A 27,691-nucleotide genomic window follows, 5' to 3' on the forward strand; every position below is an offset into this window, starting at 1 on the left:
ATCGTCTGTCTCATCCACGCATTGAGACTCTGAAGCTCTGCCTGCCTACCTGGCCCTGCGCGTGGAACTGGGAGCATTTCTGAGAATGCCACCATAGAGGTCCTGGATTTCAGTCTCTTCCCTAACAGCCTAAATTTGGCCTCCAGGACATCTCTCCTACCCTTCCCTATGTCATTGGTACCTACATGTACCATGACCACTGGCTCCTCCCCAGCACTACACATAAGTCTGTCTAGATGCCTCAAGAGATCCGCAACCTTCGCACCAGGCAGGCAAGTCACCATGCGGTTCTCCCGGTCATCACAAACCCAGCTATCTACATTTCTAATGATCGAATCTCCCATTACTAACACCTGCCTTTTCCTAGCAACTGGAGTTCCCTCCCCCGGAGAGGTAACCTCAGTGCGAGAGGCAACCCCAGCACCGTCTGGCAGGAGGGTCCCAACTATGGGAAGGTTTCCCTCTGCTCCCGTTGACTGCTCTGCTTCTCTGGGCCTTTCAGCCTCCTCAACAGCACAGCGGCTGTCTGATCGGAGGTGGGACAATTCTACAGTGTCCCGGAAAGCCTCATCAACATACCTCTCTGCTTCCCTTAGCTCCTCCAGTTCCGCCACCCTGGCCTCCAAAGTCCGTATGTGGTCTCTGCCATCCTCGGCGGAAATTCGGTGGCGGGGGGGTCCTTCCGCTCCGGGTCTTGGGCGGAAATTCAGCGGCGGGTCCTTCACTTGCCCTGGGACCTGCCGCCAAAGTGCCCCGAAGACGCGGCGCGGAAGGACCCCTGCCGCCGAATGCTCAGATGAGGAGTGCTGCTGCCTAGGGTGGCAAAGACCCTGGCGCCGCTCCTGCATATAAATCTGAATGGGGTTTAAAATTTTAAACATTTAATTAAAATTAAAAAAAAACCCCAAACCCCTTCATTTTCAGGGATTTTGCTTGAGAATGTGAAGAAATATGTGCCCACTACATCCCTCAAGGTGGTGCCGTAGAGCTGTTATCTCTGACAGCATGGTTCTGGGAGGAAGTAGCACCTGCTGGCTAATGCTGAAGACTGGGAGGTAACGGGATGCCTTTGACTTCAGCGGAAATACACCAGGGTTGAATCTGGCTCCTTTTTTCTCTACAGCATGTGACTGATTTTAATCAGTCTCATGGCTGTTTGGAATTGATTAAATCCCCCCAGGCTCCTCCTATGGAAAGGCTGGGCATTGCTAATAGATTCCTGGAAGTTGTCATAATAGTACTTACATTTACCACACCAGCTGTGCTCCCCAACCAATACACTTTCATGGCTGACAGAGAAAGAGATCCAACAAGATTGATCATAAGGGCAGACCGTTAAAAATTATGTCATATCATTGTCTCCATCGTAGGTATTTCTATGCCCCCCGTCCCGTTACCCCAGCATCTGAGTACCTCCCAATCATTAATACGTTTATCCTCTCGGCACCCCTGTGGGGTAGAGAACAGCTGCTTTGCAGATTGAGAACCAAGGCACAGAGAGACTAAATGATTTGCACAAAGTAACACAGGGTGTCTAGAGGCACAGCCGGGAATAGAACCCATATCTCCTGAGTCCCAAGCTAGCGCCCTAACTGTACTCTGTAGGGTACACTTAAGCAACTTGTCAAACAGCAAGGGAATATCTCATTTCAGCTCTGCCTTGGTAGCTAGTACAGATGTCTGTACAATGTCTTCTGGAGCGTACCACATCTTAATATTGGGTATGTCTCATGGACACCTTCTCCTCTCCCATGTGGACCATCATTTGCCCCACTGGCAATGGCAGGAAGTTGAAGCTAGACAAATATTTAATGGTGAGAGAGATTAACCAACAATTTGCCAAGGATCGTGGTGGATTCTCTATCACTGGGAAATTTTAAATGAAGATTGGATGTTTTTCAAAAAGATCTGCTCTAGGAATTATTTTGGGGAAGTTCTATGGCCTGTGCTGAACAGGAGGTCAGACGAGATGATCACAGTGGTCCCTTCCGACCTTAGAATCTATGAACCGAATAACATCCCTATTGCAACTACAGCAATTTTTTTACATGAAAAAGTAATAAGCGGAAACACTTCATGTATTTTTAGCTTCTTTTAACTTGGTTTAGCAGCTGGAAACAAGGAGCGGAGTTAGTACAACGTAACTATGCAGTTCTTCACAGATCGCAGTTTGAACTGTTGGATTACGACACACTAGCTTGCCATTACCTAAAACAGTGATGACAATATAATTTGTACCCAAAGAACTCCAACTCTTTCCCAAAACAGTTTCTACAACACAAAAAGCAAAGAACAAAGTTTTATTGGCACTTGTTTGGGGTGACCTGCACAGCCATTACATGAATCATACAATCATCCCAAACTCAGGTCAATAAAAATCTACATCCCACACTACTGCATATTTGTTATTTTTAACACGGGGTGGGAACAAATGTGTCCCTTTCAATGAAATTATGCTGCTAAATTACTATTGGCATGTATGGGAAACAGTCATTTATTCTAAGAGAACAATGGTTTAGTAAAAAGCAACAGAGGGTCCTGTGGTTTAGTAGGAATTTATAGCGAAAGTACAGCAAATATGTTCACTTGTTTTCCCAAATGTATCTATTTGGCAGCAGAAATCCAAGCTCACAATTCCATCATTACACACACACACTGAAATCTGCAATGAAGATAACCTTCAACAAGCAACTCTGTCTTAAAAGACCACTTCAAAGGATCCCCAAGGATCCCCAGAGTGGGTTTGGGTTTTTTTTTTTACCTTCAGTTAACTCTCACCTTTATGAGGCAACTTACTTTTGCTGGTCTTTTGGGTGGCTGCTTAGGACAAGTTTCACAATACATATTAAATGCAATCCCCTATAATTCCTCCCCCTTTACATTAATGGAATATTATGTTTGCCCAGCTAAGCACTTAAAAGTAAGGAAATACTGAAGTTAAGACTGAACATGCAACCTTCACTCTGACCCTTCTTGTGTATTATGATAGTGTCTTCAGATACGCCATTACATACTGTTTCTCAAACAATACATTTTCCTTCTGAAGTTTATATATAAACATATGCCTGAGATACCAGATGAGCATGAATTTGGGAAATGTATTGTCATATACATCACCAGGGGCAGAGTTAAGGTAGCACATTTCGTCTTAACTCTTGAATTTCCTTTACTGAGTGCCCAACTCAGCAACCTTAATGTTGCATTAGCATAAATTTTTGAATGTAAGGCTTTTTTGCTTTGTATTTTTAAAGGAAAGGATTTTGTTCAAGTTTACAACAACAACAACAACAAAATACAATTTGTGGCAGATACTTAACATGAAAAATTCCAGCCCCAAAAGGTGAATATTTAAGAAAGCTAGAAACATGAAAAACAACAGGTTTGTAATGGAGTGTTTTGTGGAACGTTAATAATAGTGAATTCCTCACTGTATTGAGAGGTGTGCGTGCACATACACACACACAAGAGAGCGAGAGAATTATTACATATCAGCTACACAATGTGTAAAGAAAACCCAAGTGCATTTCTTCAGTATCCAGCTGTTCCTTCATTGGAGATTTTTCCTTATTCTTGTATTTGACACTAGCTCCAATAGCCTCATTGTGTTTTTATCTTCTTGTTTCCCATGAGGATTTGCGTGTGGGTCAATAGGGTCTACTCTTAATCTCCTTTTTGCCAAAGAATGCAGGTCTGGTCTGATTAAGCCATCTGACTAACAAAAATATCACTTGTCTAAGTATCATTCTGTTCCCCTCTGCTGTGTCATCTCTATTTCTGTAATATTCTCTCTCTAATACCAGGATTGGCTTTAGATCGGTTCTATTTTATTGGCTACTCTGTAACATGCATGGCATGTTCTTAGCATTGCACACACAGGGACGCACAGCGGAAGACAGTGCCCCGCACCTACAATGAATATCCAGCAGAAAGAATGGGTTCTCTCTCCTCTTCCGGAGAAGCAATGGCTATGTTTTTCATGGGATGAGATGTTAATAAAATTAAAACACACATTGACTTAGACTGGAAATACGTGATTTGATGGTGACACGAGGCTTCCCTCTCTCTTACTTTAATACTTACACAGTGAAAGGAAAACAAGTGTGCTTAAAAATAAGGGCCAATGAAGGGCAGACACGACGAATCAAGATCACCTTTGCTACGTGTCCACATCAATACAAAACAGCGACGGAATGAGGCCTCCTATGTGCCCTTGGCAACAGCTTTACATTCACTTACTGCTACTCTTCCTTTTCATGGCCAAGAAATTAGCTTCAATTATTCCTTCAGCAAATGATGAATATGAATCAGTTCACTGGGAGAATGTGTCCAGGGAGCTGTGCGAACAAGAGGGGCCATTTGAGTGTCGCCCTCCCCTTTTCCCTCTCTAGCCCCCCAAGGGAAAAATTATAGGGGGAGAGGAAAAAAAAACCTCTTTGGAAATTCCCTCAGGAGCAAATTTACCATTCTGACAAAGTCCCTTTTGTCATTTCCCACACTGTGCTTCGCAGCAGCTCCTCAAGGGCTGGTTTTTCAGAGTGAGAGTCAGACGCTCGTAGCTGACAGGCAGCACAATGAATTCAAACTTCAGCTAATAGCACTGTGCGGAGCTTGTAGCCAGTGGTCCAGAATATCAGGGTCCAGACAAGAGGTGAACGTATGTGCGGTGACCCGTGGGAAGCATAATATAGAATAATAATACTTATCACTTAGGTGGCAAATACTAATTATTCTTCAGAACCCCTGTGGTAGGTATTTCCCCATCTGACAGATGGTGAAACTGTGGCACAGAGCGGTTAAGTGACTTGCCCAAGACCACATAGCACATAAGTGTCAGAGCAGATGTAAGCGCACAAGAGTTTCTGGATCCCAGCTCTGAGTTAAACCAATGAGACTGCGCTGCCTCAGAGGAAACATACATTTATAATTGCTATGCTTGCCGGCCTCCCCGATACCACTCAATTCTTGCAGCGTATATGGTACACCAGTGAGAAAGAAGGATTTCCTTTGTGTGTTGAAAAAGATGCCCCATCGTTTCCTCAGCAAGCTAGTTAGATGGAAGGCCGGGATTCCCCCGCTGGCCAACTGTATAGGAAATGGCCTAAAATCACACACAGCAAGTGCAGAATAGAACTTCGATTTCCTGACATATAGCTCTATTCTTTAGCCACAAAGTCAACCTTCTAGCTTAGCTCTGGCTGAGACTTGAAGACTACATTTAAAAGCTTTATACAAAAGTTACCAAGGCAGACGCCTTTCACTTGAATTGAAAGAAACAAACCAAAAATCCTACAAAAAATATTGTTCTTGTTTATCAAAAAGAATTTAGAAAAATGGCCATGGCTTCACTTCAATTGCCTTCTCTGTTCCAAACGTGGTCTGAGGATCATCAAGATATTGTCCAAGCACCAAAACAAAGACCAACAAGAGTGGGTGTTATCTGCCAAAGGAATCACTCTAACATGATGCTCTGCAACAAGACCAATAAAAGCAAATTCAATAACTTTTTACAGAATTTGTGGTCTCATTTGTTGCAAAGTAGTCGCAAAGATTCAGGGGCGGCTCTAGCTTTTTTGCCGCCCCAAGCATGGCAGGCAGGCTGCCTTCGGCGGCATGCCTGCGGGAGGTCCCCGGTCCCGCGGATTGCCTGTGAGAGGTCCGCCGGTCCCGCGCCTTCGGCGTACCCGCCATTGAATTGCCGCTAAATCTGCAGGACCGGCGGACCTCCCGCAGGCATGCCACCGAAGACTGCCTGACTGTTGCCCTCAGAGGGACTAGCAAGGCACCCCCTGCGGCTTGCCGCCCCAGGCACGCACTTGGTGCGCTGGTGCCTGGAGTCGCCGCTGCAAAGATTCAATTTGTGAGGACATTTCTCTGAACTTCCACACAGCAACACAGTCGAGAAAAACCAACAAAGCTATGCTGCTTTACAGCACTGCGCATCTAGCCCTCTCTAACACTGACCTAAATTGGAGGGTCACTGAGATTTGAAACAAATATCTCACTTGATCCCAGGGATCTGTAAGAGAGAAGAGCAAGATCAGCACTGGACAGCTACACATCTAAGGGGTCACAGGACCATAAGACAGTGGATCACTAACTTATTCTTAAAATAATAAAATAAGAAGGATAATGCATCACATGTTGTTCTTTGTTCATTTCCTCGACCAGTCTAATTCAGTTTCAATTATGTTGCCTAATGTACCATTGTGTATTAGCAAATGTCTTGTAGTATGCTGTGTAACAGTAACAAGGCTTAGCAGAGTGCCAGGACTGTTGCTAAGTTCATTTCAATGGAGGATGCATCTTGCAGGAGTAACGAATCTGAAAGTGGGTGTTAAATTTCCTCATGCCTCAGCCATTTCTCTGAGGGTTGAATCATGAGTCTATGTAATCCACAGAAACAGGAAAGGAAAAGACACTTCTCTGCAATCACAGAACAAGTGCAGCACAAACAAATTGTCGCACCTCTGTGCTTCAAATGGAGGGACTGTCCCCTGACACTGAAGAGGAGCTCAGGCTTCCAGTGCCCATTTAGTTCTAGGCCTCACTGCTGAGATTCCCAACAAGGGGATTTTTCTGATGTAGATGTTTTCCACGGGGATTGGACAGAAATCCACAAACGAATTTCACATAGGCCACTCAACAGCCATCAGATGGTGACAACTTGCAGCCATGATAGACCTAGGCTGCACACTGCCTAGCAAGCAGGAGTGCCTCAGCCTGAGCTCAGGCAAGGCGGGTGAGGTAATATCGTTTATTGGACCAACTTCTGCTGGTGAGAGAGACAAGCTTTCGAGCTTACACAGCTCTTCATGTCTGGGATCAGTCAGTGAGTCTAACTGGTGTGAGGAAAGAACCCTAACCCACCCCGAAGTCGGATTCCTCGATTTGTCCTGATTCCACACTGCGTAATCACAAAGGTCACTTTTCAGCACCACCAAAAAGGCCCTTAAATGCCAATTTTAGTACAGTTGTCACTTTTGGCACACAGGAATTGTCATTAGCCCACTTAGTCTGCCATCCTCCCTCCCGCTGCACCACAACAGATGGTTGTGTCAGAAAGTCACTTGATTTCTGACATTCTGGTTCAGGACTGGTCCAGCTAAATCTAGCATTCTGCCCCTAGCATGGGCCTGATACTTCAGAAGAAGGAAACATCAATAACTAAACATCGTCAAGTGTGCATGTTGCACATGGATGAGAGGAGGAAATAGGAGAAGAGATTTCTTCCTTGACCTTTTGCTGGCATGAGGTTTGAGTATCTTCATCATTAACTCAGCTTGCACTGGTAAAGATATTAATGACCACTACTCTTCGAGATCCACCTCCACCACAACTCTTAAGAAATCAGTCAATTTAAGATGGCTACATTCAGGACTGTTAGCATTTTAAACATCTATAGTAATAACAAATTGCAGATGTATGTTTGTATATAAATACTATAGTGGAGCAGGAGCTCTGTTATAATTAAGATTGAGAGTCAATTAAGATTGAGAGTTTAAAAGTCTACTATTCTAAGTGCTCTAAAAGCCACACAATAGCTCAGATTGTCTTGAAATTTGCTCTGCCTCATGGGAGGTGTGGGGTAGCGTTAGTGGTCCAAATGTGGGGCCTCTCCAATATGTGCTTACAAAAATCACCTGTGTTCTAATTTTTTTTGTTTTGCACACACCTGGGCTCAAACTATGGCTCTAATCATCCCCAAACTGATCTCAGCCACTTGGGATTTCTCTCAGCTACTACATAACACCCCTTGCCCCTTTGGGGTATGTGTGTGTGTGTTAACCCCGAATAACATATTTAGTATAATTAGGAACTCCAGAGCATCAGTAATTCAAGTCAAAAAGAATGAAATGTTCATATGCAGCAAGACTAGGGCTCTGCTGACAGCGAAAGGATTTGCAGACTCTCATGGTAACTGGGTGGCTCGAGGTGATAGCTGTGGCCATGTGAGCCCCCCCGCATTAGCAGTTTTCAGAGGATGTGTGGGGTAAATGTTCCTTGTTTTGCCCGGAGACAGAAATGTCCAGTCTAAAAGTAATATTTCAAAGTGCTCTAGAAAACCAGAGGCAGATGCAGATTTTACTTTAGAAGTAGAGTCCAGGAAATTAGCATTAATTAAATAGACAGAAGATGAAATACTCCAGTAAGCCCTCTGGATCTCCACTCTCCTCCCCCCTCCTGCCTCCAGCTTGTACATGCACTTCTCACAGTCCCACCAGCTCCCCACCTCCCATTGCCCGTCCAAGCTTACCAGGGGCATGGGGTGGCAAGGAGGAGGATGGAGCTGGTGTGAGAGTAGGGGGCTCAGAGCAGCGGGAGCATATGGGCGGTCAGAGCAATGGGTGTGATGGAGGGAATGCTGGAGCAGTGTCAGAGCAGTGGTGGTGTAACACCTTTGGGACCAGTAAAACCACACTGGGCACAGTGGGGAATGTGCGTGGGATGTTGAAGCAGTACAATGAAGAGTGGTGTAGAAAGGAGAGGGTCAGAGATGCAGAGTGAGGGTTGTTGGGGGCTTCAGCTCTGTGCCCCCAAATTGCCCCCACCCCCAGGTCTGTCTCCCCATCTGAAAAATGCCCCTAATTACTCCATGCTAGTCTCCGGACTGTTCCTGCATCCTTTCCCCAGCTCCTCAGCCTGCAGGTCCCATTCTAACACCCACCTCTCTATAAGGAGGAGGCTGAGGAGGGAGCACTGGGCTGTGGTGGACAAGCAGAGAGACAGGAAATGATACAGGGGCAGTGAAGCGACCAACATGCAGCCAGTGCATTCTGTGTGCTGGATAATCATTGCCAAGGAGCCAGAGGCAGTAGAGGGGGAGAGTTGGGTGGTGGTACATGGGGATGCAGAGACATACTTGCAGAGAACAAACCAAATGCCCCAAATCTTTGTTAACACGGAGTTAGCTTGGTGGTACCTTGTGCCCTTTTGGAACATTGTGTTCAGCTAACCTCAAACCTCTGAAAACCATAATATACAGAGTTATGGTTCATGCCATCCCCGCAATGCATCCTTAGCGCTGCCCTTTATGAGTGATGCTCCAGTACACCAGTAACACCCCCCTCCTCAGCATTCTGATTTTACAGATGCTGGGAGCTGAGCGCATGGGCACTGTAGGACAGATTTCCCCAAAGTAAAGATGCAATTTATTCAGACAGAAACGATACACAGAGTGATCAGATGGGCTCATAAAGGATCAGATTCTCCCTTACTCACATTGAGTAGTACCTTATTCAGTGAGTAGCCGTCGTGAAATGAAAAGGGCAACTTGGGCAGTAAGGCACTACTTGGCCAGAGTAAGAACGGCAGAATCTGGCACTACAAATTTAGTACAAAGCTATAAATCAGATCCCAATACCATTAACCGTCACAATAAGAAGGGCCAGATTCTCAGCTGGTGGAAACCGGCACAGCACCACCGACTTCAGTCTGAGAATCTGGTGCAAAGTTAGGAGTTCCGACACCAAAACAAGACCATATTGGGAGGAGTTCAAGTCACCCAATTATCCTTATTGTACCAGCAGATGTGTTACTTGAGCTCTGCAGCCAAATACATTCTGCTCTATCACCATCTCCATCCTGGAGAGCTCCTCAAACACAGCTCAGCTTGAGGTTTGCAGCGAAATGATTTTCACCCTGTGAACTCCCAGGATGCTGGGATGAGCAACACGGGTGCTGCTTTCTTTTTCACAGCTCTCCTAATACGCGTTGCCTCTTTAATGTAGTGCCCTTGCCACCTTTTGTGCTACAGAGCAGCTGCAACACAGAAGACCAGGGGGGTTGCTGTGATTTGCCAGTGGTCAGATCTAACATTCTTTTCTATTCTTTCCACTCAAAGTTAAGCCTGGAAATAATACATTTTCGGTTTTTATCTCTAACGTGCCCGATTCAGTAATGAACCGAATGCTAACCTTTATACAGCAAGAAGGGCACTTTATTTCACATCCAGCCAAGTGCCAAATAGCCTTCCCAGCTTCAAAAACTAATTATATCAGGAGAGGCACGACTGTTCTTTCCTTCCTGTCCTTGCCAAGTTCCAAACTACTATAATATGCTCAATCAGGTCTCTTTTGTCTATCCAACCACACAAGAATATTAATGGGGAGATTCACCCACTCCCTACTCTGACTTTTGACATCTAATCACAACAGAGATAGTGGCAGGTTAAAGACAACAGAATCAATCACTGTTAACAGAGATATGCATGAGGTTTTTGTAACGACACTATTTTGATTCTTCACTCTAATTAAGCTAATGAGTCACAGGAAACCTAAGGAAAAGAAAAAAATTAACAGTACTCCCCACCCCACCATCCTCCAAAGACTAGTGTTAAAACTACAGAACATAACTGAATTAATATACTTAAAGGGATATTGTCAAATAGTTTAAGTACAACTGTGGCAAGGTGTTGCTCCCTCCCCAGACTGGGTGCCTGGCACTGCCTTGCTTCAGTTTCTTTCCTTTCAATCAAAATGCTACACAGCAGGGATGGGGGGTGGAGGGTGTTTCAAATCAGATCTCTGGGATCTGATTTATTAGCAAAACATTCACCTCCACACAAGTCTTTTTCCAGGCTCCAATAGTCCACCCAGCCCTCTCCCCAGTGCTTGCTCCCTTTACTGCTAACATAGTCCTAACATCCCATGGAGAGTTTCACAGGAGAAACTCTTCCTATCACACACCTTAGTCTCTGCTGTCTTCCCACTGCTGCCCTCCTAGACAGAGTGAGAGAGAGACATCCCCTTCCTCCCCGCTGACTCTGCCCCCACTCAGTGCTACTGCCCTTGGTGCACCCCAGCTATGCCTTTCCCAGGCTTAACTCTTTCCCTGCTAGCTCAGGAAGAAGGTCTGTGCACCTTGTCGTACCAATATATGAAGACGGTTAAATAGCAAGGTAATATGCATCTTTAAAATACCTTGGATGATTAGATAACAAACAATTGGACCTAGCAGGCTCATGAGTCAGTGAGAAATTAACCTCCACCTGAATTTCTGTGGGACCCATAAAAACAATGTATTGTTTCCCCCTGGCTCTGCGGCAACAATTAGACAGTGAATGTTATTCCCAGAGTTGCTCTCATATATCGATGCTACCAAGGTGTAAACAATGACAGAAGCAAAAAAACACATTAACTTGAGCTCTCAGAGTAATGATGACAGCAATTAGCTAAATGGGAAAATAAGACAAAAACTGGAGAAAGAATTAAATGCTATTTTCCAGCTTCCAGGAGAAATTAGACATCGAATAGCTTCCTAAGGAAAGTTTATAAGTCACATTGCTTATGAAGAAATGTCAATCAATGGATAGTAAAATTAAAAAATAAGAAAAAAAACTGACATTAAGGTTGAAATCTTGGGGGCACCATTGAAGCTGATGAAAATTTTGCTACTCATTTCAATGTGGCCAGGATTTTATCCTAAGACTTTAACTTTGATCGGTATGATCCAGCATTAGCCATAAGAAAACCAAATAGTGGAAGGAAAGGAAAGATGTTAAGACCAGCTTTAACTTTAGCTGTAGGAAAGGAGGGATAATTCATGAAGGCTAAAACCATAAGAATTGCAAGTTTACTTCACAAGCAATACATGCTTTTCTCTCCCAGACTCCCAAATATCAAACAGAATTTTTAAAATATACTGACACCAATACAGCATGAGCAAACAGTTCTTCAACTACCCGTGATTTACGTTGTTAATCATTCCTTTCTCTAAACTGCATCATCTTTATTTTATCGTTCTTGCATTCACTGAATAAGTAAAAAGATAATTTGGGTGAATTAGATTAATTTTAAACAGCTTCACTTGCTCTTACAATATTATAGCTAAATGCCAATCAAAGAAACGATGAATAGTGATGGGAAAGCACAGGCTTGTGGCTAACCAGAAATGTAAAGACGACTAGCTTCTTCAGCATAAGCCAATGATTCATAGACACTGACTGTTGTTCACTGTGAAGCAATCTGATCATTTGTCTTTTAAATAGTTTGGAACGTTACATGTTTTGGTTTGTGTTAATATGGAAGATAAAAACCACCATGCTGTTTGGGTTTAGGTGATCTTCCAAAGATTCCCATTGAGGTTTGCTAGTAGCTGGGAAGAGTCTTAGGATATGTTTACATTGAAATTGGAGGTGTGATTGCAACCCAGGTAGTGTGGCTGAAAATAGTGGAGAAGACACTGTGGCATGGAACCAGAAGCAGGCTAACAACGTGAGTGAATACGCAGGGTTCTGGGCAGGCATGCAAGCCTGTACTGCTGTCCGTTCATTGCTATTTTAGCTAGATTGAAGCTAATGCGGCTATGCCTACCGAAGCTGCAATCACACCTTTGATTCCAGGTAGACACATTCATCCATAATCCATTCTGTAACGGACTGGCCCTCATTGCAGCTCCATCCCCACTTGTTCTCAGCTTTCCCTTTCAGTGACCCCCAATGTCCTGTGACCACCATCGCCCCTTTCGTTTCCCATGAACCCAAAGCTCCCTTTGTGCCAGTTCCTGTCATGGTTCAAAGGGCTCCCAGCAGAGATAGAATTCCACTCCTTTTCTTTTCCTCCCACCTGGCTCTCGGGCGTGGAAGATCTCCACTTCCTCCTCTCTCCATCCTGGCTGTTAGGAAAGGGATAACTAAGGGCAGGTTTCTCTGCCCACCCACAGCAAGCAGAGCACATGTTGATGGAGCTCAGCAACATATCAAGAAGTATGAGATTCCTGCTGGTGACCTGCTTCAAGACTGCAATCCACAGAATAGGAATCATTACCAAGTATTAGGCAGTTGCACAGGGATTCTTTGTACAGTTACACCCCAGTTCAGCAAGCCACTTCAGCATGTGCTTAACTTTAAACTCATGCATAAGTCTCATGGAATTAAATGGCACTTAAGTCCATGCTTAAATGCTTTGCTGAATAAGAATGGACTTAAGCATATGCATAAGTGGTTTATGATCTGGGGTCATAAACACTAGCCAAACTTTAAAAAGAAAGAGGTAATTTGTATAACTATAATCCATTGTTGTTACCGTAGCATCAAGGCGTATTAGAACATCAACTAAAAAATATGTTACCTTATAAAGTCTTCCTCTTCTTCTCTCTTTGGTCTGAGTTGCTTGGGCTGGGCCATGTTGATCCAGTTGGGCAGAGACTTCAAGAGCCTGGTAATGTCGTCATCTTTTGCCCAGGATGCACTGATAACCAGCTTTTCATCTGACTGAGCAATGCTCCTAAGTGAAACCAACAATGGTCACGTTAGGAAAAGGGCAAGTCTTACTTGTCGTGTGGGTAATAGCTTCACAGATATTTGATACTCTCTCCTTTACATTATAAAAATGTACAGTACTAATGAACATTCCATGAGGAGGTCAACAAAGAGTGTAACTCTCCATTTATCCACAGGATGGCAGAAGTAAGGGCAGCTGCAGTGCAAGATTCTCCACACTGCCCCCTGCCTATGCCCTTCCATTACGTTCTTTGAAGGGACAATAGAGGTAAGATCCTCAGATTCCTTGAAGTCAATGGTGCTACACTGATTTACACCACATGAAGAGTTGAGAGAATAGCTGATTTTTTTTTTTTTTTGGTGGCTGAACTGAAAAATCCTGCCAAATTCAGTTAGTTTTGAACTCAAACAGATTTTTTTGTTTGTTTTTTTCTTACCAAAAGAAAAACAAACAAATACAAAAAAGAATTTGGTTGAACAAAATGTTTCAGTCAGCCTTAAATGAATTTTTTTCACTTTTTTGTTACGATACAGGTTTTCCACTCTTTTCTGGTTTCCTTCAAATAAACATAGTTACATTTCAAAACACAGTTTCAAAACGAAAAGCTGAAAGGGGTCTTTTGAAAATGTTGAAACAAACCATTTTGACTTTTAAAAAAAATCTTTATTTTTGATTTGGCTGAAACTGAATTTGACCCCAAACTGCATTTTCACCGAATTTACTATTCAACCAAAATTTTTTGCTCATCTCTAATCTTGTCTAATACGGGCAGAGGGTAGTTTAGTCTCCATGGCTCATTTGCTCTTTGGAATTTCTGCTGAGATTGCTAACTAGTGCCAACTCTGCCATGACCTCCTGCCATATGGGTATCTGTCCAGCAAGGACTGGGTGAAAACCATCAACTTATTTCATACTAGTTGTCAGACAGTTGTCCAATGGTAGTAGCTTTGGGAGTATATCTGAGGCAGTGGCTAGGAGATTAATGGTTCTGTATCCTACTCCCAGTTGTTTGAAACATCTAATATGAGATATATCAGCTAAACAGTTTGTATAGACCTGAATCAAAGATTATACTGCATTCTAATTACAAAGACTTTCCTGTTTAACATTTTTGGCAGTATAACGAATGTCTATGCTCTTGAAAACCATGCTGGTAATTCCAGGTGACAGAAGGGACATTTCATATAAAGGTGCTGATTAGCGCCTCTTTTCTCAGCTGAAATTACACAGGGATGAATAGCAGCATATGACCTAGCACATATAACCTCCCCACTTGTTCTCCACTGACCACCAGTGCCCCAGTTGGAGGAAATTAAGAACCATGCATTGGCGGGCTTCACTTCTTGTGAAGTGGTCAGTAGTTTGAAAGGAGCTGAGAAACACTGCTCTAGTGGTTAAAGGAGGTGGAGCGCGAGTCGAAGTTCACAGGCTCACGGGCTGTGTTCCAGCTCCATCACTGACTTTCTGTGTGACCTTAAGCAGGTCCCCAAAACTTTCTGTGCTTCTGTTGGTCCATCTATGAAGTCTATGCATGGTGAGCAGCAGGTTGTGGATGTGGAGGCTACATGCAGGTCCCAGTAATGTTAACAGCAAGGTAGTGTGTGTGGCAGTCAAGCCCCTTGTGTACTCACTCTTACTCTGAGGAGCATGGGGTAGGCAGAAAATGGGCAGGGTATGAGAAGAAAGGAAACATCTCAAGAGACATGGGTTTAAGCATGATCCTCCTCCTACTGAGATGTTGAGCTACAGATTAAAGCTGAATCAAGTTCCCCCACAACTCATCGCTTTTCATCCCACCTGCACTGGGCCTAAATGAGAATACCACACCTCCCCGAGGGGTAGCAAGAATCTAATTAATTAATGTTTGCAAAATGTTTTGAGACCCTTAAGACGGAAGGTGCTGAAGAAGTATACCTGTTATGTTCCTTATTTCCAGTTAGTGCAATGGAACCCTAAGGATATTTGCCCCAGACCTGCCAATGGCTGGTATGGCCTTGACACAAAACCCACCTTCTCTAACACCAACTTAAAACACTTCCGTCATTAGCCAAGTGTTAGTGACTAACTGGTGATTTTTGAGAGGCTTTATGGTGTGTGGAAAATCCACCCTTATTTTAAATGCATTGAAGGTATATTATGGTAAAGGAAAGGGGGTAAAAGAAATTAAATTCACCCAGTGTCTATGAGCTGCTAAAAGGAATATAGTGAAAATGGCAATGAGGCATCATGAGACAACACAGATTTGCCGCTAAATGGGACAGATTACCTTCTCTCGCCACGAACACCCATCAACTCATTGTACCTTTCAAGCAACACCAAGAAGGCAACCCTAAATTCTCAAATACACACCATTTGCCAAAGTGAATCGCTTGCTGCTTGTCACATATACTTGCAGATGAGCTTCACTTTTCTACCCTAATATTTCATGTTTAATCTGCCACAGAGAAAATGAAGCACTTTTGTTTTCAGCAGCACAAGATCTCAATGTCTGAATATCAATTTTGCCTCCTACTGCTTTTGGAACTTTGCATTTTTTCACTGGTAAAAATGGAATCTAACTAAAACCTTATTTAAAAAACACTCCACAAACAAACCACAAAAAAGCAAAAATGCAGGTAAAAGTTGTCTTGAACAAAAATGCTGCACCATTGTATACAGAGTCAGAAATCAATGTTTCCTATTAATTTATTATTAAATTATTATTATTAGACATTTGAGACAGAAAAGGCAAATGAGGTCATTTCCGTCCATTTCCCCTGCTAATGCAGGATGACTGTTCCCTCTACTATATTAGCTAGTGCTTTGTCCAGTCAAAATTTAAATGACTGAAGCAATGAAACTACTACTACTTCCTTGAAAGTCTATTTCACAGTCGAACAAATCTAACTCTGGGGGAAAAAAACCCTGATACGATGTCTACGTTTTTCTCAGCTTAATTTTATTCCATTACTCCCAGTTACATCCCTGGTAACAGCCTCAATTCCTCACTGCCCTTACTGTTCACACTCTTCAATTATTTATAGACCATTATCATATCCTTTCAGATGCCTAGGATTGAATGCAGTCTTCGGGAGCATTCTCACCAGCATTGTACAGAGAAAGACACAGTTACCTGTCTGCTTTACAATGTGAGACATCAGCTGCTCAAAATCACATGGGCTTTTTTGTTTTGTCACTGCCATACTGAACTGCAAGCTCAGATCCAATGTATTGTCTGTCTACTCTTTTCCAGCATCATGGCCTTTCAAGAGTCTTTTTCCTATTATTCTTGATTATCTGGCTTCAGAAGCATTAGTTTGTATCCTTCACTTCTGCATTATATCCTGTTTATGGGGCCATACACAACTGGTGCTTTAAACAGAACTCTCATGTATGTGTGCAACACCTCCTGATTTTATTGACCTGCTGTTTTTACTCCATTTACCCGCTCATTAGTGGAGATGTTAAATAGGATGGGAGCTAGCACTAATCCCTGTGGTAACTCACCAGATATCCAGCCTCTACCATCAACTGCATGGCCCTGTACCAGTACCCTTCCTTTGGTCTTTCATCTGGATTTCAGTCTACATGATAACTTCAAGTGTTGATCTAACTTAGATCTTTAATAACACATCATAAGACACTATGAAAAGCTTTACTAGAGTCCAGAATAGTTATTTACAAATACCCCTCCCACCATAAAAAACCCTGTGCAATTACTCTGCTACAGTAATGGGGTTAATCATTATCACCAGTGCCATAATCTGCTAATTAATTCACAGCTCAATGGGCCACAGACAGAGCCATCTGTGTGGCTGTGTGTACGGAGCTCCCAGGAGGAGGCAGGAAAATAGGTGTAACACTTGAACAGGTGATGGTGCACCGTTGAGAAGGGCCCACCCCTCCATAGCTCAGCGAGTTTTATTCATAAAACATCTGCCAGTGGTAGTAGCCACAGATTCGCACCGTTTCCCCTTTGGAGCAGTTGTGCAGAGTGATTGCTAACGGTCTCTGGACACAGCTGGGGTGCCAAGCCTTTTCATTAGGAAAACAACTGGGGGCCAGAGGGGCTAATTGGATTCAGTTATTTCATGACAAACGCAGTCGGGAATGATATTTCCTTTTGCAGGACCAAGGTAGAAGCTACTCCGAACTTTAGCAATTGGTGATTCATAACCGTTTCCACGCTGTGATTTGTCCATGCTGGTGAGTGTTTAGAATCTATTATTAATGTGTGCTCAATATGAGCCAAAGACAGGTCCCTTCTCTGAAAAGCTTACATGTCTAAATAGACAATGTACAAGCCAAAAACATACATACAAAACAGTGGGAGAAAGAAGCAAATAACAGCCACTCTTTACGATGGAGTGAAGATGTCCGCTGGTTAGGGCACCAGCCTGAGACACTGGAGACCTGGGATACATTCCCTGTTCAAAGCAACAGAGTCTCCTGTGGCACCTTTAAGACTAAAAGAAGTATTGGGAGCATAAGCTTTCATGGGTAAGAACCTCACTTGCATCTGAAGAAGTGAGGTTCTTACCCACGAAAGCTTATGCTCCCAATACTTCTGTTAGTCTTAAAGGTGCCACAGGACTCTCTGTTGCTTTTTACAGATTCAGACTAACACGGCTACACCTCTGATACTTGATTCCCTGTTCAGCTGCAGACTTCCTGCATGACTATGAATGAGTCACGTAGGGTACGTCCACATTGCAACTGGGAGGTGTGACTACAGCACGTGCAGAAATACCCAAGCTATTCTCCTGGTCCTAGCTAGATCAAAGCTAGTTTGAGTAACAATGGTAGTGAAGCTGCAGTGATATAGCTGGCTGCATGGGCTAGACCTGCCCACCTACAACCTTGGGTACACAGCTGAGCGGCCTCCATGGCTTTACTGCTATTGTTACTTGAGCTAGCTTGATCACAGCTATCTTGGCTATGTCCACAGGTGTTGCAATCACATTTCCCGATTGCAGTGTAGACATACCCTAAGTCTCTTTGTGCCTTGGTGGCACAGTAGGAATCAGGCTTTGGAAAAAATGTTTGTAGGGAATTAGAGTACTCCCTAATTGACTGAGGGTGAGGACAGGTTGCCTGAAAGAGTTAAGAGAGGAAATCTGGCAGCTCTAACAGGATAAATCACCATGAAAGGCTAAGATCAGCTAGCTGGTTCAAGACACAGCAAGGTTTGTTTGTGGTGGAAGAGGAACATGGTAAGGAACTAAAAGAGGAAGGATTGATTGGAATCAACAAAAATGGGCAGCCACGTTGATGTGGTTAGGTCTTTTCAGTTCCTAAAACATCGTATCGTTCTTTGTTGATATTCCCCAGCCCAGCGACAATCTTTTGGTAAAGACTGATTCGATTCAGCAACAGACCATATATTGATCTGGCTATGTCACCAATACCAGGGCAGGGGAAGCTGGCAAATGTTTTCTTAGTAATATTTCACTCCAACATTAAAAAAAAAAAAAAAAAAAAAAAAACACGCAAATTTCACTCTGGGCCATTTTGCGGTCCCCAATTTTGCTTTCCATGAAACACTCGTGAATGCACTCTTTGCATCCAAACATGAATTTTCAAAATGTTGTTTTTCAGGATGAAAACGGACCTTTGCCAACATGAACATTTTAAATTTAAGAAACTTTCAAGGAACATAGGACTTGCCATATTAGCTTAGAACCAAGGTGCAGCTAGGTTAATGCCCTTTCTCTGACTGTGGCCAGTATCTGATGCTTTAGAGGAAGAGGTCAGTGCCCCACAATAGGCGGATATGGGATAATCTGGCTCCCACATCAGGGCTGACTTAAACCCTGAAGCACAAGGCTTAATAACCCTGCCAAAGTTTGTTGTCTTTAATTATGACAACATGGGGTTTTCTTGATATCTACATACATATTTTGAATCTTGTTAGATTAGATTAATGGAGATATCCTATCTCCTAGAACTGGAAGGGACCTTGAAAGGTCATTGAGTCCAGCCCCCTGCCTTCACTAGCAGAACCAAGTACTGATTTTGCCCCAGATCCCTAAGTGGCCCCCTCAGGGATTGAACTCACAACCCTGGGTTTAGCAGGCCAATGCTCAAACCACTGAGCTATCCCTCCCCCCTTGTCCTCACTGGAAAATTAAAATAAAACTGAAACGGAACTGGAAAAGCCTCAGATTTCAAGTTTCTGGCACAATGTGAACATTTCACATGGTCTATATCAGTCCCCTCTACCAAAGAATGAGTTTCACTTTCAGGATTCATGCAACCTTTGTCATAGGGCAGCTGAAAAACGTGGGTCCATTCCTCCAAATCAGAACACTCTGGTTAGGAATGGCCATGAATAAATCCAGTGCTCCATACAATTCAATTCTGCTCTATATCCGCTTCGTCAAAGGAAGGTTTAAGAAATGTTGCAGGGTACAGTTAGGATTCTATACATCCAGGGAAAGTTTCTTCCTAACCACCAAAACATCACTATTAAACAATAGCTATTACACGGCTAAAGCTGAAAGGATTCAGGATATTGGTCATTTGGTAATCTGTACACAGCAGATTCACCACGTGACTAGAGAGGACCATATGGGCTATTTGAATTATTTTTTCTATTAGAAACACACATACACAAAGCCAAGCTAATGAACCAACTGCACAAGTCTTCTATTATTTACCTTTCTAGCTTATAAAGAGCCTGTCAACATGGCATCTCACTCTGTATACTACTTAGTAAGACTTGCAATGTTCATATTTGTGGTTTCCCTGAACTCCAAAGAAAATGGTAGCTCCCTTATACTGTCATTTGCTGCCCACCATCTCTATCATGCACACACAAAAACTTCCTTCCCAGAAAGCCCTTTGACTTAACCCTTATTGTACTGCCACTTAAACAACTTAAGCTGTAAATTTGTAGGGCCAGATGCTTAGGTGGAGTTCCACTGACTTTAAAGGAGCTGATTTTCATCAGTTGAAGATTTAGCCTTAATATTTCCAAATATTACCAATGTTTGAAGGTGGGTCCATTAAGACTAATTGTTGGTTCACCTCTGCCCTTCCCAAAAACCTTGGGGGAAAACCATGGTTCACAGGGCAAGAGCTTTGGCGACATGAGAGCTCCCAGCAGAGGGCATTGCTACCTTATGGATTTGATCATCTCTTTGCAATATCTCAAGCTACTCTCGCTCACACACACGTATATGAAAATAGGGGTAGCAGAATTTCTCCTGTCCCTGTTATGCTCTTCTGAATCATGTGAACTGTATATAGATTTCTATTTCCGTCAGTCATTTGCTAGCAGCAAAACTAGAACATTTCCTGTTTTTCCTCCTGCTGTAATCAGGATATGGTAGTCCAAATTAGTGCTGTCCTAATTACTCCTCAGCAGGTGTCAGTCCTAGGGATGGTGTCAAGAAAGCAAGCAAGCAAGATCCTTTATCAAATTCGACCAACAGCTGTAAAGAAATTACTTCCCACTGCCTGATTTCGGTCCATAAGGTTTATTGAAACAGGCATAATAAAGGAACATTAATTGTAATAATACATAATATGTATGTATATAGACACGCACACCACACGTGTATGTATATGGTGTTAATAATATTCCCAGAGGTAGCCCATAACCAGATGACACTTTTCTGAATGAAATCAGGCAATAAGAAATAATTTCTTAACACTACAGGTTGAAACACGCAAAGGGATTTTACTACTTTCCCTGCTACCACCAGCTTCAATTAGCTCTTAAAAGGTACTATATATGGTACTAATATGGCCCACATTACCACAGTACCTGAGCACTTCATAGTCTTTAGTGTTTTTATCCTCACAACACCCCTGTGAAGCTTTTATCCCCATTTTACAGATGGGGGAAACTGAGACACGGGGAGACTAAGCCACTTGCCCAAGGTCACAGAGGAAGTTGGTGGCAGAGAAGGGAATTAAACCAGAGGCCCCTGAGTCCCAGGCTAGCATACTAACCACTAGCACATCCTTTATTTCCTAGCCTAGGTTCCCATGTGGTGGTGCTGTTAGACTTCAGCCCCAGAAGAGGCTGCTCTTTAGGGATGGTTGAATTGAGTCCTGTATGTAAAGCACTTTAGGATCCTTTGGGGAAAATGGTGCTATAGAAATGTTAAATGTTTTTAATATTAAATAAAATCCTGTGTATACTGTGTGCATATATTATAGCCACGGACTTCAAAGCTGTTTAGGGGACTTGGATGCCCAGATTCATTAAAATTAATAGGAATTGGGCACTGAAACCAGCTGGCTTTAAAAATCTCATTCTATATATCTTGAGAACTCGTAATATGAAAGGATTCAACTTGTTTTCTCACTGCATGTAGCCAAGTATAACAGAGCTGATGTGATCAGATGGTTATGGAGACCACACATTTTCCACCCTTCTTTCCCCGATCTCCATCTCTCTGATTAAGAAAAAGGACGTGTTTCTTTGGATTCTACCAACCACCTGCATCGGTGTTTTTGGAAAGTATGCATATGGGTGTGAAAAGTCACTGGGTCTTCCCAGCCTCTTGGATGGCTATTATCTCAGATTTCTCTTCCACCCACTAACCAAGCAGACAAGCTTTCCAGGAGGAAGTAACTCCATCCTGCACATACTGAAATAAAATAACACTTCAGACCTACACATCTTTCATCTTAATCCTCCCCAACAATTTTGTGAGGTAGGGCTCATTCTCCTTATTGTATAGGAAGGTCTGGTTCCCTGGGCTAGGCTGTACCTGTAGGCAGTAGTGCAGGTTTCTTTGTAGTCCTGGAGCTTCACACACACCATGTTGAGAAACTGATCTGAATAAGCACTCAGGTCATGCATCAGGTTCATGAGGTCCTGTACTGTCTTCTCCACAATTACTGTACTCTGGAAAAGAAAGAGCATGGTGACACTACATTTTCCATACAACAAATGGAAGAAGATGTGGAGAATAGGCAAGAGAACCACAGATCACGGAAGGGATGGGTGTGACAATATGCTGGGGAGCCATTGTGTTACCCCTCTCAGTCCCAGCAAGTGTGAGGTTTGCTGTTGCTAAGCTGTCAGCTCCTTGACACACCAACTTATGTGGCTTGCCAGCAAACTCTTCAGGACTCTGCCAGCCCAAACCTTGCCTAGCATTAAACAATCAGTGCCCCCCAATTCCTGAGTTCTGCGGAGACGTCCATCTGCAATGCTCAGCCCCTCTGACTGTAGCACCTACAAAACCTTATCAACTTTGCCGCTCCTTTAAAAGAGACAGTACACAAGAGCTTATGACCTTAACTGGGGTTAACACACCCTCTATTTCAATCAAAGCACGCATTTGGTTCATGGTCAAAGTAAAACAAGTTTATGAACAAAATGACACTGATTTAAGTGATATCAAGTATAAGGATTGAAATAGTTACAAACAAACAAAAGTAAAAACACACCTGTAAGACTTCAGTCTAGCTTAACAAACTACAGCCCTTTGTTCAAAGATGTTTTTTTTTACCAGTCTTTCCTCCAGCATGGCTGATTAGACCTTTAGCTCTTCTGGTGAAGGATAATTTAGGGGTTCGCTCCCCCTCTCTTTACAGTCCAGTAAGCCTTTGAAATGTATCCTTCTAAAATGTATGCCTAGATAAAGTTCCTTTCCCCTGCTGATTGTAGACGCCATGCTGGTCCCTCCCCTCCTGGTGATTTTTACAATGCAAATTATCTCTTCCTGCAACCTCTAATACAAATGAATAGCCCACTGAATTTGGCCCTGCCTGGTCTGAGGCGTTGGCCTCTTTCCTTTGTCTGAAGAAAACTCATTTATCAACTCTCCCGGGTCTGCCTGGTTTAAACACATTTTAGTCACATATTTCCAGCACATCTGTAAAGTTCTTTGCGGATTATCCATCCATACATAGAATCAAAGAATATCAGGGTTGGAAGGGACCTCAGGAGGTCATCTAGTCCAATCCCCTGCTCAAAGCAGGACCAATCCTCAACTAAATCATCCCAGCCAAGGCTTTGTCAAGCCTGACGTTAAAAACCTCTAAGGAAGGAGTTTCCACCACCTCCCTAGGTAACCCATTCCAGTGCTTCACCACCCTCCTAGTGAAAGAGTTTTTCCTAATATCCAACCTAGACCTCCCCCATTGCAACTTGAGATGGTTACTCCTTGTTCTGTCATCTGCTACCACTGAGAACAGTCTAGATCCATCCTCTTTGGAACCCCCTTTCAGGTAGTTGAAAGCAGCTATCAAATCCCCCCACATTCTTTTCTTGTGCAGACATCATGAAAGAAAATTAAGATCAGTGAGTTACTAGTTTTCCAGTGATATGTTACAATGCCACGTTTTGGGTAAATATCACAGCAACAGTGTGCCATATGGCATTGGGACAGTCTTAAGGTCACAATGATATTGACTAGCAATGGGTTAAAGAGCATTTCAGTTCCAGGATACTGGTTTAAATCGGATTGGGTTGATAATGGCCCAAATTAATCATCAAAGACCTTTCAATAAGCTGTATCAAATGAGATGAGGGTGTTAATTCCAGTTGTTAGCAGGCAACTGGCCACAGCGTAAAAACTGCCACCAAAATTAGTGCTCATTGACAGCGTTCAGAATTCACATGGACTTTTAATACTGTGGTTCTGAAGTTGTTTAAAAAAGGAAGTAAAAGTAAAGGATTAAACACAACCTTAACTTTGAATTTCCTGGATGTCATCAATCTGTGGGTATGTCTACACTACAAAATTAAATCGATTTTATAGAAAAGACGGTTACTCACCGTTGTAACTGTTGTTCTTCGAGATGTGTTGCTCATATCCATTCCATTAGGTGTGTGCGCGCCGCGTGCACGATCGTCGGAAGATTTTCTACCCTAGCAACACCGGCGGGTCGGCTGTGGAGCCCCCTAGAGTGGCGCCTTCATGGCGCTGAATATATACCCCAGCCGACCCGGCGCCCCCTCAGTTCCTTCTTGCCGGCTACTCCGACAGTGGGGACGGGGGGCGGGTTTGGAATGGATATGAGCAACACATCTCGAAGAACAACAGTTACAACGGTGAGTAACCGTCTTTTCTTCTTCGAGTGCTTGCTCATATCCATTCCATTAGGTGACTCCCAAGCCCAACTTAGGTGGTGGGGTCGGAGTGAGACATTGCTGTGTGCAAAACCGCTGACCCGAATGCAGCATCGTCTCTGGACTGCTGCACTAGTGCATAGTGAGCTGTAAACGTGTGGACTGATGACCAAACCGCCGCTCTACAAATGTCCTGTATCGGAACATGTGCCAGGAAAGCAGTCGAGGAGGCTTGGGCCCTCGTGGAGTGAGCGGTGAGGTGCGGTGCTGAGACGCCTGCCAAGTCATAGCAAGTCCGGATGCAAGACGTAATCCAGGAGGATAGGCGTTGTGAGGAGACCGGTGAGCCTTTCATTCGGTCGGCCACTGCAACGAAGAGTTGCGTCGTCTTTCTAAAGTGCTTTGTGCGGTCAATATAGAAGGCCAGGGCCCTTCGTACGTCCAGGGAATGCAAACGTTGATCCTGGCGAGTGGCATGTGGTTTGGGATAAAAGACCGGGAGAAATATGTCCTGGTTGATATGAAATGGAGAAACCACCTTAGGGAGAAAGGCAGGATGTGGACGAAGCTGCACTTTATCCTTATGGAAAACTGTATAAGGGGGCTCGGATGTAAGCGCCCTGAGTTCAGAAACGCGCCTTGCTGAGGTAATGGCTACGAGGAAGGCTGTCTTCCAGGATAGATACAAAAGTGAACAGGTGGCTAGTGGTTCAAATGGAGGACCTGTGAGTCTGGAGAGAACCAGATTAAGGTCCCACGTCGGGACGGGCTGACGCTGTTGTGGGTACGTCCGGTCTAAGCCCTTGAGGAATCTAACGACCATCGGGTTAGAGAATACCGAGGACGCGAATTCCCCTGGGTGAAAGGCTGATATAGCAGCCAGGTGAACTTTGACTGAAGATATCGCCAACCCTTGCTGTTTTAGGGAGAGGAGATATTCCAAAATGAGAGGAATAGGTGCCTGCAACGGGGGCGTGGCTCGTTGTTCGCACCAACATGAGAACCGTTTCCACTTGGCCAGGTACGTGGTCCATGTTGAGGGCTTCCTACTGCTCAGCAGAATCTGTTGGACAGAGTGCGAGCATTGCCGCTCTGCCTGGGTGAACCATGGAGCAGCCACGCTGTGAGGTGGAGTGATTGCAGGTCGGGGTGACGCAGCCGACCGTGGTCCTGAGAAATGAGATCCGGACATAATGGAAGCGGGATCGGTGTTTGAACCGAGAGTTCCAACAGTGTGGTGTACCAATGTTGTCTCGGCCACGCTGGAGCGATCAGAATTACCTGTGCCTGGTCTCTGCGCAATTTTAGCAGTACCTTGTGGACCAGAGGAAACGGAGGGAAGGCATAAAACAGGTGGTCTTTCCAGGGAAGGAGAAACGCATCCGAGAGGGAGCCCGGAGCTCGACCTTGTAGGGAGCAGAACACGTGGCACTTCCTGTTGTCTCGAGATGCAAACAGGTCTATCTGGGGAAACCCCCACCTCCGGAAGATGGAATGTATGATGTCCGGACGGATAGACCACTCGTGTGTCTGGAAGGACCTGCTGAGTCGGTCCGCTAGAGTGTTCTGGACTCCAGGGAGGAACGATGCCGTGAGATGGATTGAGTGGGCGATGCAGAAGTCCCACAGGCGAAGGGCCTCTTGGCATAGAACTGACGAACGTGCTCCTCCTTGCTTGTTGATGTAAAACATGGCTGTGGTGTTGTCGATGAGAACTAACACACAACGGCCACGTAGTTGATTGAGAAATGCCTGGCACGCCAGGCGCACCGCCATCAGCTCCCGAACATTGATGTGCAGGGCTAACTGGGGTGCAGTCCACAGGCCCTGGGTATGGTGTTCGTTGAGATGGGCGCCCCAACCCAGAGATGAAGCGTCTGTGACCAGATGCAGAGAGGGTTGTGGGGCGTGAAATGGCATCTCTTCGCAGACCACATTGTGATCTAGCCACCAGGTGAGGGAGGTCAGGACCGAGTTCGGGACCGTGACCACCATGTTCAGGCTGTCCCGGTGTGGACGGTATATTGATGACACCCAGGTCTGGAGTGGGCGAAGCCGAAGTCTGGCATGCCTGGTTACGTACGTGCAGGAAGCCATGTGACCCAGCAGGGTAAGGCACGACCTCACCGTGGTAGTTGGGAAGGCCTGTAGCCCTTGAATGAGGCTCGTGATGGTGCCAAAGCGGTTGTCTGGCAGGATGGCTTGTGCACGTCTGGAGTCTAGAACTGCGCCGATGAAATCTATTCTCTGGGTAGGTTCTAGAGTGGATTTGTCCTTGTTGAGTAGGATGCCCAACTCGTTGAATGTGTGCACTATTCTGTGGACGTGAGCTTGAACTTGCTCTTTGGTGCGACCGCGTACCAGCCAGTCGTCTAGGTACGGGAACACCTGTATCTCCTGCCGACGAAGGTACGCTGCCACGACAGCCATACATTTCGTGAACACTCTTGGGGCCGAGGATAGGCCGAAAGGAAGGACTGCAAATTGGTACTGCACCGTGTTTACCACGAATCGCAGGAAGCGTCTGTGAGGTGGGTAAATTGAGATGTGAAAGTATGCGTCTTTCATGTCGAGGGCGGCGAACCAGTCTCCAGGATCGAGGGAAGGGATAATGGCCCCCAAAGAGATCATGCGGAACTTCAACTTTACTACGAATTTGTTGAGTCCGCGCAAGTCCAAGATGGGCCGCAGACCTCCTTTGGACTTGGGGATCAGGAAGTAACGGGAATAAAATCCCCTGCCCCTTAACTCTATCGGAACCTCCTCTATGGCCCCCATGGCCAGGAGCGTAGAAACCTCCTGTATAAGAAGTTGCTCGTGAGAAGGGCCCCTGAAGAGGGACGGGGAAGGGGGGTGGGAGGGGGGGATAGAAGAAAACTGGATAGCGTATCCCTTCTCCACTGTGCGGAGGACCCAGCGGTCCGAAGTTATAAGGGACCAAGCACGGTGGAAGCGGGAGAGGCGATCCCGGAAGGAGGGGGCTGGATCCTGGGGGATGACTGGGGCGCCGTCCTCGACCGCACCTTCAAAAGTTCTGCCTGGGGCCTGAAGGTGGTCTAGGTGGCCCTTGGTTTTGGCCGGGTTGAGGGCCGGTCCACCTTCTTCTACCACCTCGCCCTCGCCTCCGGGTCGAGTCCTGTCTCTGACGAGGCGGGGGGGGGGTAGAAGCGCTGAGGCTGCGGCCTAAATGGTCTGCGCTGAGGGCCCACAACATGCATCCCCAGGGAGCGCATGATTGTTCTCGAGTCCTTGAGGCTCTGCAGGCGAGAGTCCGTCTTGTCCGAGAACAATCCATGTCCCTCAAAGGGCAGATCCTGTAGGGTTTGCTGCAGCTCCGGAGGCAAACCCGAAACTTGAAGCCAGGAGATCCTCCGCATAGCGATACCCGAAGCCAGGGTCCTCGCAGCTGAGTCTGCTATGTCCAAGGAGGCCTGCAAGGAGGTCCGAGCCACCT

General features: G+C 44.8%; 1 protein-coding gene across 1 annotated transcript in view; it reads right to left on the minus strand.

Moving 5' to 3' along the window:
- Window positions 1–27,691, minus strand: part of EXOC4 (exocyst complex component 4) — a 592,122-nt gene that overhangs the window by 85,298 nt on the left and 479,133 nt on the right. The window contains exons 12-13 of the mRNA XM_054015768.1: window positions 21,926–22,062; window positions 13,068–13,223 (exon numbers count right to left, since the gene is read on the minus strand). Coding sequence (XP_053871743.1) covers window positions 13,068–13,223; window positions 21,926–22,062 — 293 coding nt within the window. The remainder of the gene's footprint in view (window positions 1–13,067; window positions 13,224–21,925; window positions 22,063–27,691) is intronic.

The sequence above is a fragment of the Malaclemys terrapin genome, chromosome 1 (genome assembly GCF_027887155.1).
Source record: "Malaclemys terrapin pileata isolate rMalTer1 chromosome 1, rMalTer1.hap1, whole genome shotgun sequence".
Classification (NCBI taxonomy): domain Eukaryota; kingdom Metazoa; phylum Chordata; order Testudines; family Emydidae; genus Malaclemys; species Malaclemys terrapin.